This window comes from Monopterus albus, unplaced genomic scaffold (genome assembly GCF_001952655.1).
Source record: "Monopterus albus unplaced genomic scaffold, M_albus_1.0 scaffold250.1, whole genome shotgun sequence".
NCBI classification, from domain to species: Eukaryota; Metazoa; Chordata; class Actinopteri; order Synbranchiformes; family Synbranchidae; genus Monopterus; species Monopterus albus.
The window spans coordinates 2,367,294-2,384,725 of NW_018128130.1; the positions used below are offsets into that span (position 1 = coordinate 2,367,294).

The 17,432-nt window shown below is 41.7% G+C and overlaps 1 protein-coding gene across 1 annotated transcript in view; it reads right to left on the reverse strand.

Annotated features, from left to right (window-relative positions):
* The window catches only part of LOC109972214 (cadherin-2-like), a 213,668-nt gene that overhangs the window by 53,693 nt on the left and 142,543 nt on the right, over positions 1-17,432 (reverse strand). The window contains exons 12-13 of the mRNA XM_020620927.1: positions 13,852-14,085; positions 5,788-6,021 (exon numbers count right to left, since the gene is read on the reverse strand). Coding sequence (XP_020476583.1) covers positions 5,788-6,021; positions 13,852-14,085 — 468 coding nt within the window. The remainder of the gene's footprint in view (positions 1-5,787; positions 6,022-13,851; positions 14,086-17,432) is intronic.

Consider the following 17,432-nt stretch of genomic DNA (forward strand, 5'->3'; position numbering starts at 1 on the left):
GTTATATTTTTTATATACTCAAGTGGTCTGAGTCGTCCCTCTGAGTTCCTGGTTTGAAAGAACCGGACGAGGCTTTATAATAGAATAGAGCCTATAGCGTTGAAATATATTACCCTGTTCTTTCAACCAGGAACTCTGAGAGACGACGCAGACCACTTGGATATATAAAAAAAATATAACCGTGCTGGTTTATTCAAAGGATCACAGGCAAAATTAACATCACACGTCCAGGCATCTTCCACCTCCAGTACTGCGCGCAGGCAGCCCGGAAGATGAAAAAGCTTCGAACCTTATAGCCTATACAATTTAATCACTTGGTTGGGCTAGCCCCATCCTACACAGGCAACGTCAAACCGTGACATCACCTGATATGCTAGCCTGGCAGCTGACCAGAGCAGTAGTCAAAACATGGAGTGTGAGGCTGTTGATTAGTGGTGTGTATGTAAAAACATACAGGACATTCAGGGGCATGTCCGAACGAGCTCTTATTTTGACACAACTGGTGAATTATAAAATGCAATGTGAATCTCTGTGCTTTCGATCATTGTAATTTAGAGGGATTTATGAGATAGAGGAGCTCAGGGTGTGCATGTGTTTTTAAACCCACGCTGCTCTACCTGCAAGGGCCAAAATACATTAGGATGCAGAGAGAACTTCGAAGTGAGGACAATTTAATCCCCAGAGAGGTGATTTGAAAAATGGCTTGTAACTATTAGTAACATGTCTGTGTGACACCAACAGGAAAGGCTGCCTACTGGCAGCCTCAGCTTTGAATCAGACAACCAATAACACATGTAATCTCTAGTCAAATAACAACACTGCTGCTTGGGCCTGGCCTTACTACTGCTCTCATTCAATAACGTGATCAATGCACCACATACTGAGCCTTAAATAAACTTTTCTGTCTTAAGGTGACTATATGCAAACTGCTTTTCCATGAACTAAAATGCCTGGCATTTTCCCAAGTTCCTAATGATGGTGCCATAGCAACTGTGATAGATTTCAAAAGAAATCTATCATGGATGCTTTGCTGCTTGAGACTGTAATTGCATGTCTTCTAACTCCATTTGCCCACTGTATGCACTGCTTGACTTCATGTCCAGCCAATGTTTTGTTTACAAATGCGTTTTTCCATTGAAACTGGCAGTTAAAATATAAAACTAAAGCACAGTAGTTTTCATTAAGGTTTCTCTAGCCCCTAATTTCACCTGCAGCACTGACAGGTTTTCTGCCACAGCTTACTGCGGCCTGCAGAACTTGAGCACTCAGTTTGTTTGTTGTTATTATTCTAACAATCTAATCAAACATTTTGATTTGACCTAAAAAGCAACCCTGTATGAGTACTATCTTAATTGCTCTCCTTTATTCTAGAAATGTGATGTAACCACTGCATACCGTAGTTCTTTTGTACAAGTACAGTACTACTATGGTTTGTTCAAATCCTTGCCGATACTCCTTAAATTAATTCTATAAATTAGCAAATTCCAATATGTCGGCAAGCCTGTAAAAACGGGTCCCAGAGAGAGCTAAGGAGCACAGGAAGTAAGACACACATCCCTGAATAGGGGAAGTGAAGTTGTGTGTGTATGACAGAGAGAGGAGTGTGATGAAAAATTAGAAAGACACTGAGAAAGTAATAAAAAATCATGTTCCATGTATAAAGTAAAGATCGGCGGCTTCTCCTTCCCCCGGGCCCCGGCCTGTGGGGGAGGAAGAGAGGAAAACCACGAATAGAGCCTCTACGGAGAGCGGAATGACAGCGAGGGACACTGGAATGGAGGCAAAGCCTCATGATTCAGCAAGTGGAAACTCTGAATTCTTGTTTAAAAGAGGATTTAATCTGAAATGAAGATTTCAACAGAAAGCCACAATCCAACCAATTTAAACCACCTGAGGATTGGTGACCGTGAGCAAACCTTTGACTTTTATTCAGTGTCTTGAGAGCTCAACCATGATAATTTGAATCAGTATGATCATTTTAGATTTATGTTTAGAAATGATAGTTGTCTTGATCGGCTTACAATCTAAATAAATCAATTATTGATGATTTTAATGCTATATTTTGCTGCTTTGCTGTACCTCTTAAGCTCCTATATAAAATTCCTGAAAAGGGTTAATACTCTCTGTGTTTATTGAGCCAAGTTTTGATGATGCTGATTCTTATTATTTTAGTGGGTCTACACTTTTAAGTGGTAATTGTTAAAGTTGCATATATTGCACAATTCCCAGTGAGTTTTCAATTACACAATTCACAGTGTTAATAGTAGTATGCCAACCCTCTCAGCAGTGTCTCAGAGAGGCAGTGCCTCTCTGATTGGGCTTGTTGCTTGGGTGAATGAGTGAATTCCGTATAAACCGGCTGGCTGCAAGAGGGAAGGATTTTTGGACAGTTTAATCATATAGTTTAACAATCAACAGTATTAATAGTATGCCAACCTTCTCAACAGTGTCTCAGAAAGTTAAAACAGGCAGTGGCAACCCAGCGGTGTTAACAAGCTGACTGGCTGCGGATACCTCACGGTGACAACACAAGCAGCACTTTTCTGATTGGGCTTGTTGCTTGGGTGAATTCTGTACAAACTGGCTGGCTCTGCGAAGGGATGCGGTGTTTAGAAAGTTATATCAAAAAAGTGTTTATCTAAAATATCCAACTGTTTACTTGTTACATAATATACACTATTCTTTAAATTTCATATCCTTAATAACATCTTATGTCAACTAAATACTGTGCAAAATAGATATGGTCTTAAGTGTCCAGTGACACAGCTTTCATTGGCTATTTCAGACAAAATTTAACATTTCCTCAAAGAGCCAGAGTGTACTGGTTTATAAAAATTTCTCTGTACAGTAACATCTGAGGGTTAAGGAGGTAGCTACCACAATAACTGCAGGTTGTTGTTATTTGGGTGAGTGAATATCTCCATCATAGAACCTCAAGCAGTGTTTGGAGCTTTAATATGTTTCAAATATGACACCTTAGTGTGAGAGGTTAAGCTTTATTCCTATGTCCAGGGGTTAGCATATCGTGGCCTTCATACAAATATACCATTACATGTATAATAATCATTTATTATTGCTCCAGCTGAGCATTCATTTGTCTGTCCAGTCTGTTGTCACCTTCTGGCATTATGCTGAGGAAGCAGTTCAAAAGTGCCATGCACAGTGTCCAAGCACTTCAAGTGCTGCTTCTTAACAAGCGCATTAATCATGAAAACTGTAATCACTTTGACACACTTTGGATTGGACACTTTCCTCCCCACTGTCGCCAAGTGGTTGCTCAAGGGGGATTTGTTGGGTTTTCCCTCTGTAATAATAGTGATAACCGTAAGGTCTAGACCTTACTTTGTAAAGTGTCCTGAGATGACTTTTGTTGTGATTTGGCACTATACAAATAAAATTTGATTTGATTTGATTACACCCTGGGATCTCTGCCATAGAAAACCTATGCTTTACCAAATCAGCTCTTCTCACAGTGGCTGATGATCGCTGATGGCTGCAGCTACACATAGAACCGAAGTGGTGAGTTATTTGCCTTTAAATGCAAACAGTAGAATGGAGTAAAATGATACATTCCCTTTCTGTGGTACTAGGCAAGGCATGGCTGGATTAATATAGCACTTTGCTGTTAGGCGCCTAGTGAACCCCTGCGCCACTGTCCTCTGTGCCTTTTGGATGTGCCCTTTTGTTTCCGGTGCACAGAGCAGACATAGACCATGGTGGCTTCACCAAAAAACAGAATTCTACCAGTACTCTTAATATGAAATAATAATAACACATGGCCCAAAGGCATTCTCTGTGTCAGTTAGTTTGTAGTAATTTGAATACAATATATTTAACACCAATCAAGATCTTTGGCAACATTGCTAAGATACAGTAGGTCCAACAGGGCAAGAAACAGGGGCTGGTATTTGATTAGACAAGATTGTAAAGAAGCTGAGAGTTTATCAAGATTATCTGTACCACTTTAGTGTGTGCACAGGTGTCTCCAGCTCTGTGCTAGCTATGCAGACAAAGCAGCGCTTGGTAACATGCTTGTGTTGATAATGCTAACACACTGATGTTAGTCAGGTATAATGTTTACCATGTTCACCAACCTATTAGCTATTGCTAATTTGCACTAAACACAAAATACAGCTGAGACTGTCATTACATTTGCAGGTATTTGGTCAGAAACCAAAGGACTGGACAAATGAAAGGTTTGATCAAAGCCAGTAGGATTCATCCTCTGGGGACCACGGATATCAAACACAGCTGCATGTCAATCCATCTAGTAGGTGTTGAGATGTTTCAGTATTAGACTGACCAACAGACCGACACCAATGCCTCCCTAAAGCAATACCACTAGTGGGCTAAATCAGCATTCACACATCTATAGTAAGTCACTAATAGCTGCAAACTATTACAGCTACCTACAATATGACTTGATCGTTTACTGATATTTATGCTTTGTTGAACCTGTTTTTAGCAATGCAAATACATTCTGTAATCTCAGCAGTTATTTGGGTAAGTATAGTAATGTTGGATAAAACTGATTCTACCCAAGTAACGAATCACAGTCTTTCTTTGAAACTAGGTTTTAACATATACTTCTCCAACAAGACAGGACCAAGAGGTTATGCATACAGTAATTTAGGACCCACTTTCATTGATATTGTACTCAAAAATTCATGTTACAATATTGTCATGATAAAATGTCTGCAAATTATATTTTTGTCACAATATTAAAAAATGAAGAAAAAAGATTTTAAAAGTCTTACTAAATAATAAGCCAGCATTTTTGTATGATTTTCCTTTTAACTAAAAGTGCTCCTGTTTATTAAAATATATAAAATATACAAAAAAAAAAAAAAACCCAGGCCGGTCCATAAGCATGTAATAATTAAGAATTGTCACTGGCACTGAATGACTGGACTATTTGTACAACTACAAAAAAAAGAAGCACCAGATCCTTTTATAGAATACAACGGCCACTACTTCCACTTACAGTGAACATCGGTGTTTAGTACCCTCTAGGCAGGTTTAACTTTCTTTGTTTTGTGGTTGTGTTGACTGGTGGTCAGGTTCTGTGTCAATAGACCAGCTGAAGCAGGTATCCTCCCCCCGACTACCATGGGCAGTAGTAAGCAAACTGCTGCTTGGTGCAAAAGTACGAGAGGAAGAAGATGCCAAACTACACTAGAATAAGCCACATAAAGGTGACATTTGTGCTTTACTGGATGTGTTTTTCAAACACTGTAATCTACTTTTTCAAGAAAAAAGACTTTAAGGTTGGTTACTAGGTGGTTGGTTTTGCATTTGTGCATTTGTTTGCCCGTCTTCGTTAAACTGTAGCATACAGTTGTGTTCTGACAGTTTTTGCGTGTTTTGGCAGTTTCTATGTGGTGTATCCATAAGTGTTTCACAGGGCTAGTTTTGCCTTCATCTGCCAGTATTTGCCAATTGTCCGCCAGTTTCCTTTCTACCCGTGTCATTTCTTGAAAAGGAAAAATTGAAATGCTGCCACACAACACCTGTAAAAGTTGATGATGGAGTATCCACTATGTTGGTTTTAAATTCTGTGACCTGAATGCAGATATACTAGTGAAATAACCACATGTAATATCCTGGTAGATACTGTCACAGTCCCACGACAACACTGAGAAAGATTTGTATTGCAATATTGCAAAATTACAAATATTGTTACATCCTTATACGTAAGTGCTGCAACTTGCCTGACAAATTTGAAAATATGTAATTAATACAAAGGAAGTGACATGCAGTGAGCCTGGGGGTCTGGAGGAGACTCACCTAACAGAATGATGATACAGATGAGGATGGCAATAATGGCCCCAGTACCCAGTCCAGCTGCGATGATTCGCTCCATGTCCACACAGTCTCCATGGTGATCACATTGGCAGACCTTGACCCTCAGGTAGGATGTGTTGGACATGGGCAGGTTGCCAGAGTCTGTGATCATGACTGGAACCTCATAGATCCCACTGGCCAGGGAGCCGATCCACAGTCGAAGCTGGGCATGCTCACCTAGAGGATGATAAGATGAAGATGCAGAAGGATACATACATAGAGAAGGTGAAAGACAAGCGCTGTAACTGCTCACTTACAGACTACACCCTGCTTCATATTCACACTTTTCCATTCAGTTACACTGGTAGCTGCCAAGTCCTGCTACAGCCTGCTAATGGCAATCAGCGAAGCAGATGGGGCTCCTTTGCTTTGCCAAAAGTACTTCAACAGTAACTGCTGATGGAGAGAAGAGCTTGACATTTTTTCAATGATGCAGGCTAAAGCAGATATAGAAACAGAAACTTGACTCAAACCTTACCCCAAGCCCAGACCCCAAAAAATCTTAGTTACCACGAGGCAACCTCCCAAAATACTGATGTGAAAAGATGTCAGGTCCGCTCAGCGCGACCTGCCTCTCTTCCGCCTTTCTCTTTCTCTCCTCTGCTCTCTTGATCCTGCGGGATTTGCACCTCAGCTGTGCCGCATTCAGTAATTAGCGACTCATTTGTCGGTGCACACAGCTGGGGTGCATCCCGCTGATTACGTTCCTCCTTATTTAAACTTCTTGCAGACGCTCCGTCGTCGCTGGAGCATTAATGTAACATTACTTAGTTTATGCCAAAAAATATTACATGTTTTAGATTTCCACGCTGACAGTAACTGTGCTGTGGATTTCTTTTATCACGTTGGTCTTTTGTGTTTTCACCATTTCGTTGTTTGGTTTCCACGCTGACAGTCTCTGTGCGTAGTTTTTCTTTTGTTTTCTTTCCACCTGTCCATCCACATCCTGCTTCTCTCCTGGTCTCCTCAGCCGTCACTGCCCTAACCCTGGTTCAGGATTATTCATTGAATCCGTTATGTTGTTACTTTGTTTTTTCCAGTAAACCTTTTTCTTTTCACTAGCACCTGGGTCTGCAAGCTTGAGTCCTACCACAGTTCTCCCTCACCCTCCTGGTGAGGGGGACCAACCATAACAAAAGAATGTGTTTGTCAGACCTTTATAACCATTAGAGTGACACCACTTTTGAAATGTTGTTTGCAAACTGTATCAGCAGTCACTTTTACAAATTGGAGACCACACCAATACACTGCATAGATACAGTATGTCTAACACTGTAAATAAAGCATTCTTGATGCCTTCTTTATCATTGTTTACTGTTTTTTGATACATCTGTGAAACTAACACTGCTTTTGCTTTAAGTCGCATGTCAGATCTTCAGAAAGTCAGGCCTCACGTGTCTCTGCAGTCATTCCCAATTCAAATGTCATATGGCTCATTGCTGTGACTTAAGTTTGACTTGGTCCAAGTCAGAAATCTTTGCTACTGTGGTTATAATTATTAACTGGTCCTGGAATTTGTTAGAAATTAATAAATCAGTCAGATAATTATTGGACAATGTGTTGACTCAAATTTGTTAGTAATGCAGTTTAGTAAGATTCAAAGTCTGCTCTAGTCTGCTCTGTTTCAAGGTTAGCAGTAAGCCAATACACCAATTGTTTTCCTGAATAATATGTCTGAATAAATAAGTGAATGTCTTAGCTACACACCACGTGACAACATACACACACATTGAGCTTCCTCATTTTGTTATGACTAGGTAACACGCAGCTGCTCCAAGCCTGTGGAGCTCTAGATAAGAAATGGAGTCTGCTGGACTGACTTCATCTGTGTACGGGGTTAGCCCAAAACTGATAAATGTATTAGGCTCTCTGTTTCCGGGAGCTCCTCGCTCCAGCAGGAAGAGTGTGTGTGTCTCTGGAGGAAGGAACAACCCGGGTTGTGTTCTGTAATCTTTATTTGTGGCTTTAAAAATAAATCAGCACTAAAATGAAGAAAGAGGGACTCCTTCCTTACTCAGATCTGTCCAATAAAAGAACTGGGGTGTAACAAGTTACAGAACAGAAAAAGGAAAACCAACCCTTTTTGGGCTCACAAAACACTGCAAGTCAAAATTCACTTGCACAAGAATTATTTGTTTGAGGTTTTTCAATCAGGTTTTAGAGTCCATCATAGTACAGAAAATGCATTGGTGAAAGTCACCAATGATCTTCACCTAGCCTCTGATAAAGGACTGGTCTCCATACTTGTCCTCTTAGATTTCAGTGCTACTTTTGACACCATTGATAACAGTATTTATTACAGAGACTTGAACATGTTATTGGGATTAAAGGAACTGCATTAAGTTGGTTCAAATCTTATTTGTCAGAAAGATTTGTTCATGTTAATGATGAATCTTCCACACAAACTGAAGTTAGTCACAGTGTTCCACAGGGCTCTGTGTTAGGTCCAATTCTCTTCACTTTATACATGCTCCCTTTTAGGCAATATTATCAGGAAGCACAGCATAAATTTGCTATGCAGATGATACTCAGTTACATTTGTCTATGAAGCCAAATGAATCAGATCAGCTGGTCAAACTTCAAGCATGTCTTAAAGACATAAGGGCCTGGATGACCTGTAACTTCTCACTTCTAAACTCTGACAAAACTGAAGTCATTGTGCTTGGGCCTGAAAATGTTAGAAATCTGCTATCTAATCATATAGTTACTTTAGATGACATAGCTCTCGCCTCCGGCACTACTGTGAGGAACCTTGGAGTCATTTTTGACCAGGATATGTCCTTTAAATCATAGATAAGCTAAGTCTCTAGAAATGCCTTCTTTCACCTGCGCAATATTGTGAAAATCAGGAGCATCCTGTCTCAAAGTGATGCTGAAAAACTGGTCCATGCATTTGTTACTTCCAGGCTGGACTACTGTAACTCTTTACTATCAGGATGTCCCAATAATTCCCTAAAAAGCCTCAGGTTAATCCAAAATGCTGCAGCCAGAGTACTGACAGGAACTAGCAAGAGAGATCATATTTCTCTCATATTAGCTTCTCTCCACTGGCTCCCTGTAAAATTCAGAATAAAATTTAAAATCCTTCTTCTAACATACAAAGCCCTTAATGACAAGGCTCCATCATATCTTAAAGACCTCGTAGAGCCTTATCATCCTAACAGAGCACTTCGCTCTCAGAGTGCAGGTTTACTTGTGGTTCCTAGAATCCACAGAAGTAGAATGGGAGGCAGAGCCTTTAGCTATCAAGCTCCCAGTCTCAGTTCGGGAGGTGGACACCCTCTCTACCTTTAAGAGTAGACTTAAGACTTTCCTTTTTGATAAAGCTTATAGTTAGGGCTGGATCAGGTGACCCTGAGCCTTCCCTTAGTTATGCTGCTATAGGCCTTGGCTTCTGGGGGACCCGATGATGCTCTGAGTTTCTCTCCTCTCCTCTCCTCTCCTCTCCCTATGCTTCTATATGCCACCATTACACATCACTTACTTTGTGTCTCCTCTCTCCCATAGTGTGTCCCCTCTCTCTCCCTGTACTTTTCTGCAGCTTGCCCTGGCTCTGGAGCTCTATGTTTCTGATGAGCAGTCATCAGCCACATCAACCTGACCAGTGTTTGATTGTTTGTTGTGTCCTGTTGCTTTTCTTCTTTTCTCTCTCCTCTATCCACTCACCCCAACCAGTTGAGGCAAAAGGCCACCCACCAAGAGCTGGGGTCTGTCGGAGGTTTCTCCATTAAAGGGAGTTTTTCCGCCCCACTGTCGCCAAGTGCTTGCTCAAGGGGGATTTGTTGGGTTTTCCCTCTGTAATAATAGTGATAACAATAAGGTCTAGACCTTACTTTGTAAAGTGTCCTGAGATGACTTTTGTTGTGATTTGGCACTATACAAATAAAATTTGATTTGATTTGATTTGATCTGATCACAAAAGATGACTTTCAGGTCAACATCAATACTCTAGCTTAGAGTGTTGTTCCAAACACCACTTAAAAAAATGTAAGTGCTTTTGATTTTCATTTTCTGATTAAGTGTAATGTTTAAGTAATGGTTGACTCTGGCTGTTTGTCTCCACAGAATAATATTCCCTTGTGCTTGTTCTGTATGAAATTATGCTGCTTAGATTTTGTGTTTAAATGAGAGTTATCCCACATTCTAGTCCTATAAATGTAAATGTGTCATAGTGGAGAAGTAGAAGTTATGAACTGCATAAAATTAGCTTAAAATCACCAATTTTTTCTGAACAGTCTCACTCCAAGAAATAGGATGTGAATGTTTCACAGTGCACTAAAGAGCCAATCAGGAACCCGTTGCCATGGCACCAGAATTCCAGCCAGCCAGAGGACTCTCACTAGCAGTCTCCCAACCAATCAGTGCCCGAGACGGCATGACTACTCACAAGTCACCCTATGTCTCAGAAATCAGAACTGAACTGATTTTTCAATCTTTGTAGTGTAACATGGCACACAAGCCAATCAGAAGTTCAGTGCGCAATATTTCAGCCAAAGTTTTTGCAAAAAAATGTTTTTTGTTAGCAAAGTCAAAGGCCAAGTTTATTTAAGTTGAATCATTTGTTAAGTCCTAAAGACAACATCAGAATGATCCTGTGACTCAGGAACTACCTCATATGATTCCACCTGTACTGTTTACACACTCAGTTTGCACTATTGCTGACTATTTGAACAGCATACATCCTCTCCATTATATTGTGTTCTTGTTATATTTTTCATATGCTTCTTACATTGGCTGTTTTAAAGTGCCTTAGATTTTGTGATTTATATTTTGTGTTACCTACGTATCTACTTTATATTTCACTTATATTGTGTGGCATTTGTGTGGAAGGCAAAGTAAGAATTTCATTGTACAGGAAAAACATTTTCCTCACTGTGACAATAAACACTTGACCTTGACCTCATTCAGCTTGATGCCCTACTTTCGCAAAGTATTAAAATATTAGATATATTAAATATTAAATTAATATTCCGAAAGTCGTTTCAGCTTCACCCTTTTAAGCAGGAACAGAAAGCAACAGAGGGAACACAGACCTCACTCCCACCTATTCACCTGGCTAATCTCCACTCCCTGGTCAATAAAATGGATGAAATTCTTCTCGTCAACAGGACTAACTCTGACTTTGCACGCTCTGCTGCTTTGTCTTCATGGAGACCTGGTTCAGTGACTCCATTGGGGACAGTGTGATTCAAGTACCAGGCTTCCAGGTGTACAGAGCGGATGGTGTAAAGGAGCTGTCCGGGAAAACAAGAGGAGGTGGAATCTGCTTCTAGATAAATGAAGGTTGGTGCACAGATGTCACAGTGCTACAGAGGACATGTACTGCAGACCTAGAGTCTCTTGTTATCAACTGCAAACCCTTTTACTCTCCCCGTGAATTCAACAGTTTCATGCTAATGGGAGTGTACATAACACCGCAGGCTAACGCTAGCGCGCTACGGCTCCTAGCAAAACTGATAACTAGCCTGGAGCTACAACATCCTGACTCTCCAGTCATTGTTCTAGGGGACTTTAACAGAGCAAACCTCACCCACGAACTGCCCAAATACAGACAGCACGTCACCTGTCCCACGAGGGACAAAGTCACACTGGACTACTGCTACACAACAATAAAAGACGCCTATCGCTCTGTCCCCCGCGCAGGCCTCGGACTCTCAGATCACTGTATGGTCCATCTTATTCCAACCTACAAGCAGAAACTTAAAGCTGCGAAGCCTATAGTCAAAACAGTGAAGAGCTGGACTGAGGAGGCTAAGTCAGAGCTACAGGCCTGCTTTGACTGCACAGACTGGAGTGTATTTGAGACTGCAGCTACAGACCTGGATGAACTCACAGACACTGTGACATCTTATATCAGTTTCTGAGAGGATGTGTGTGTGCCCAAAAAGACTTCTGCACATACAACAACAACAAGCCCTGGTTTACAGCAAGACTCAAGCAGCTTCGTCTTGCCAAAGTGGGGAAAGGACTCTGTACAGCCAGGCAAGGAACACACTGACAAGGAAGATCAGAGCAGCAAAGAGGAGCTACTCTGAAAAGCTGAAAGCTCAGGTTTCAGCCAACAACCCCTTGTCTGTGTGGGGGAGCCTGAAAACCATCACTGGCTATAGAAAACCATTCCCCCCTCGTCCCCGCCTGCTGTGGAGGACCGTCAACTAGCAGACGACCTGAATGTGTTCTACTGCAGGTTTGAGAGACAATACTCCCCCCCTCACCATCCCCACCTCAGATCCAGCAGCTGCTCCCCCGACAATCACCCCGACAATCACCCTTCCCTCCAGCCCCTCACGTCTAACTCTCTGTGAAAACAATGTGCGTGGCCTCTTTAAAAGAAAAAAGATCAGAAAGGCTCCGGGCCCAGATGGTGTGAACCCTCCTGCCTGAAAGTGTGCACTGATCAGCTGGCCCCCATCTTCACACTTATCTTCAACAGGTCACTGGAGCTGTGTGAAGGCCCCTACTGCTTCAAACGCTCCACCATCATTCCAGTCCCCAAGAAAACCTCCATCAGTGGAGTGAACAACTACAGACCTGTTGCCCTGACATCTGTAGTTATGAAGTGCTTTGAAAGACTGGTGTTGGCCCACCTGAAGGACATCGTTGACCCTCTGTAGTTCGCCTACTGGGCAAACAGGTCAGTGGACGATGCAGTGAAATGGCATTGCATTACATCCTGCAACACCTCGACTCCCCAGGGACTTATGCGCGGGCCCTCTTTGACTTCAGCTCGGCCTTCAACACCACTGGAATAATGAAGCTGAGTATAATGCATGGAATAAAGCACTTAGATAATGACATTATTACTATACGCACTACTAAAAGTTTATATTGTCAGAAGAGTACACACACAAACAATGCAATTAGCATTCACACATAAAAGAAATACTGTAAGTGTACACCACAAAAAAACAAGAAACCAGATGACACAACGGTCACTGGTCTCATCCGAGACCATGATGAGTCAGCCTACAGACGGGAGGTTGAGCAGCTGGTCCTGTGGTGTAGCCGCAACAACCTGGAGCTAAACACGCTCAAAACAGTGGAGATGACAGTGGACTTCAGGAAGAGCCCTCCCACCTTACCCCCATTTACCATACTTGGCAGCATTGTATCAGCAGTAAAGTCCTTCAAGTTCCTGGGCTCCACTATCTCCCAGGACCTGAAGTGGACGTCCAACATCAGGACCATCACCAAGAAGGTACAGCAGAGGATGTACTTCCTGCACCAGCTCAGGAAGTTCGACCTGCCCTAGGAGCTACTGATACAGTTCTACAGAGGAATCATTGAGTCTGTTCTCTGCACCTCCATCACTGTCTGGTTTGGCTCAGCAACCAAACAGGGCAAGTACAGGCTTCAGCGAACAGTCAGGACTGCAGAAAAGGTCATTGGTGTGAGCCTGCCCTCCATGGAGGACCTGTACACTGCATGGGTCAAAAGGAGGGCAGAGAGGATCACTGCTGACCCCTCACACCCCGGACACAACCTGTTTGAACTCCTCCCCTCTGGACGGCATTACAGGTCACTATGCACCAAGACAACCAGGCACAGGGACAGTTTCTTTCCCCAGGCCATCACACTGATGAACACTTAACCAATGACAGTATGATTGGACAATAACCCTCAGTGCAATACCTGTGTATATATACATGGTACAGATCGTACAGGTCTCTAGTTTTAAGTACTCTGTCTTTTGTCTTTATCCCTTATCCCTATTTATCTCATTTCAATGAACATTCCTTGTTGTCTGCATTGTTTACTGTCTGTTTATACTGCTTATTCTGAATTGCTTGCACTGTTTGTCGCTGTCAATGTTGCTGTTAATACTGCTTATTTTGTTATATTACACAGCCTTATGCTGGTTTACTGTTTGCCCATTGAGACCCGATGTACCTGAGTCAAATTCCTCGTGTGTCCATCACACCTGGCCAATAAAACTGATTCTGATTCTGATCCCTGAAGGTACTGTACAGGACCAAACTGACATGCTTAGACACTTCTCACACTGACCGCTGATTCGACTGAGTGTCCAGTTGCGGCGAATGTCTGATGGACGATTGGCCAGCTCGAAGACGAATGGTCCAGCATTAGGGCTCAGGTCAGGGTCACTGGCTGTGATGTTGATGGCATTGGGATCTGGCTTCTCACACATTTCTACCTCAGGGGGGAACACATGAGGTGCATTGTCATTTATATCCAGCAGATACATCTGAAGGGTGCCTGTGCTGCTGGCAGGCGGGATACCTGGACACACAGAGAACAATCTTTTATTTTCCATTTAAGACTAAATGTTAATTTTCATCTGTAGTCCATGGGTAGAGGCCAAATGTGATGCACAGGTTGACAAAGATCCAGGCATCAGTAAGAGCAAATGAGTTAAAATTATGATTGGTAGACTGAATGTAACACTAAAACCTCCTGACCAGTTCCCTGATGTCATTGGTTTTACTCAAGAAGGTAAACAAGGTGTAAAACCCAGTCAAAAGCTGCTCATTACACCCCTTGATAAACCACATAATAAAATCTCTCAAGGAATGCATTACAGAAAATGGACATTAAAACAAAAAAGGTTTATTCTGTAGCATTGATTAACGTAATGGGCAACAAACCAATCACCAGCCCTTAGTGCACATACAGAGACTGCTGAAACACTGCACACATGTAACCTCTTGCACAAGCTTGCATGTTTTGTCCTTGTGTCTGAGTGTGGCTTTGTATCAGTAAGCTCCTTGCAGTCTATATGTGCATGACAAAGGCAGAAAATGTGCCATGACAATGAGTTAGCAGGAAGCTCCAAGCACAGCAGGCTCTCTGTATGGGGACTGTGCAGGGTAGAGTGGACGGACGTAGCTGCCGCTGAATGACATTCCTCTTCAACAATTTTTCATTTTGAACAGAGAATCCTCTTTCCTATGGCTATAAAGCACCATTGCGATCAGAACAAAAGGGCAACATTGGGAATCATGCACTAAATAGACAGGAAAACATCTCGATTAGAAATCAATGGGAGTTCTGTGCCCAAAAGAGTTGATGTAATTGTCTGTGTAATTGTGCCTCCACCACAAAACAGGAAAGAACATATTCAAGGAATTTGACACATATAAGGACAATGCCGATATGTTATTCTACTGTGCACCACAGTTAAAACTCAAGACTTAATATTTTAAAACAATTTTAAACAACCTTAAGGTACAATCAATTTCAAGATAAATTCAGAAATCTAAATAAAGAAACCCATAACCAACAAGTGTCTCACTGAACAGCACTGCTACATGCTCCAGCATTAACTGTTGTGGAGCAAGTTGCCAAAATAGATGCTAGGTGAAAAATCTGATCTTTGCATCAGTGGATTCAATATAAAGTTCAAATACGATCACAAAAGTCACTTGTAGCAGACAAACTCATATTAATGTAAATGTTACATTCACATTTCCATATTATTACAGTAAGAAAAAGAAACACTGGAGATCAGACATGCTCCTCCATGCGTCTGAATTGGTGGGCTGGTGGATGGCTCTGGTTAATAGCTTTGATTGGCATCTGGGGCATAGAGACTATAAACAAACCTGCCTTATAACTGGTAGCATTTTGTTTGAAGTGGTACCTCTAATTAAGAACAATGGGCCACATTCATGGCATGTTGAATAAAAAGCAAAGGTCAGTACACCAAAAACAGCAGATTACAGTTCATCACAACATAAACGATGAAAGTTTTCAAACATCACAGATGAATATCAAAGAGTTCATTTGTAGGTTTCCACTATAACCAGTTTTTTGTGATATGCATATGCACAACATTTGACCAATACTCCTCATTTTATATTTTCACTCAAGAAGATGGTGTTATTTGTACAGTTATTGCTGAAATAAAAGGAGGATGTATGTTGCTGCGATTCCACTGAGAGAATGTGATGTTTTAACCTGTTCATCTTGCTTTTTGCAGACGACGTTGTCCTGTTGGCCCCATCAAACCAGGACCTCCAGCGTGCACTGGGGCGGTTTGCAGCTGAGTGTGAAGCGGCTGGGATGAGAATCAGCACCTCCATATCCAAGGCCATGGTTCTCAGGCGAAAAAGCGTGGCTTGTTCCCTTCGGGTTGGTGGATATTTCCTGCCTCAAGTGGAGGAGTTCAAGTATCTTGGGGTCTTGTTCACGAGTGAGGGAAGGATGGAACGGGAGATTGACAGGCGGATCGGTGCAGCTTCTGCAGTAATGCGGTCGATGTACTGGTCCGTCGTGTTTTTCATTTTGAACAGAGAATCCTCTTTCCTATGGCTATAAAGCACCATTGCGATCAGAACAAAAGGGCAACATTGGGAATCATGCACTAAATAGACAGGAAAACATCTCGATTAGAAATCAATGGGAGTTCTGTGCCCAAAAGAGTTGATGTAATTGTCTGTGTAATTGTGCCTCCACCACAAAACAGGAAAGAACATATTCAAGGAATTTGACACATATAAGGACAATGCCGATATGTTATTCTACTGTGCACCACAGTTAAAACTCAAGACTTAATATTTTAAAACAATTTTAAACAACCTTAAGGTACAATCAATTTCAAGATAAATTCAGAAATCTAAATAAAGAAACCCATAACCAACAAGTGTCTCACTGAACAGCACTGCTACATGCTCCAGCATTAACTGTTGTGGAGCAAGTTGCCAAAATAGATGCTAGGTGAAAAATCTGATCTTTGCATCAGTGGATTCAATATAAAGTTCAAATACGATCACAAAAGTCACTTGTAGCAGACAAACTCATATTAATGTAAATGTTACATTCACATTTCCATATTATTACAGTAAGAAAAAGAAACACTGGAGATCAGACATGCTCCTCCATGCGTCTGAATTGGTGGGCTGGTGGATGGCTCTGGTTAATAGCTTTGATTGGCATCTGGGGCATAGAGACTATAAACAAACCTGCCTTATAACTGGTAGCATTTTGTTTGAAGTGGTACCTCTAATTAAGAACAATGGGCCACATTCATGGCATGTTGAATAAAAAGCAAAGGTCAGTACACCAAAAACAGCAGATTACAGTTCATCACAACATAAACGATGAAAGTTTTCAAACATCACAGATGAGTATCAAAGAGTTCATTTGTAGGTTTCCACTATAACCAGTTTTTTGTGATATGCATATGCACAACATTTGACCAATACTCCTCATTTTATATTTTCACTCAAGAAGATGGTGTTATTTGTACAGTTATTGCTGAAATAAAAGGAGGATGTATGTTGCTGCGATTCCACTGAGAGAATGTGATGTTTTAACCTGTTCATCTTGCTTTTTGCAGACGACGTTGTCCTGTTGGCCCCATCAAACCAGGACCTCCAGCGTGCACTGGGGCGGTTTGCAGCTGAGTGTGAAGCGGCTGGGATGAGAATCAGCACCTCCATATCCAAGGCCATGGTTCTCAGTCGAAAAAGCGTGGCTTGTTCCCTTCAGGTTGGTGGAGAGTTCCTGCCTCAAGTGGAGGAGTTCAAGTATCTTGGGGTCTTGTTCACGAGTGAGGGAAGGATGGAACGGGAGATTGACAGGCGGATCGATGCAGCTTCTGCAGTAATGCGGTCGATGTACCGGTC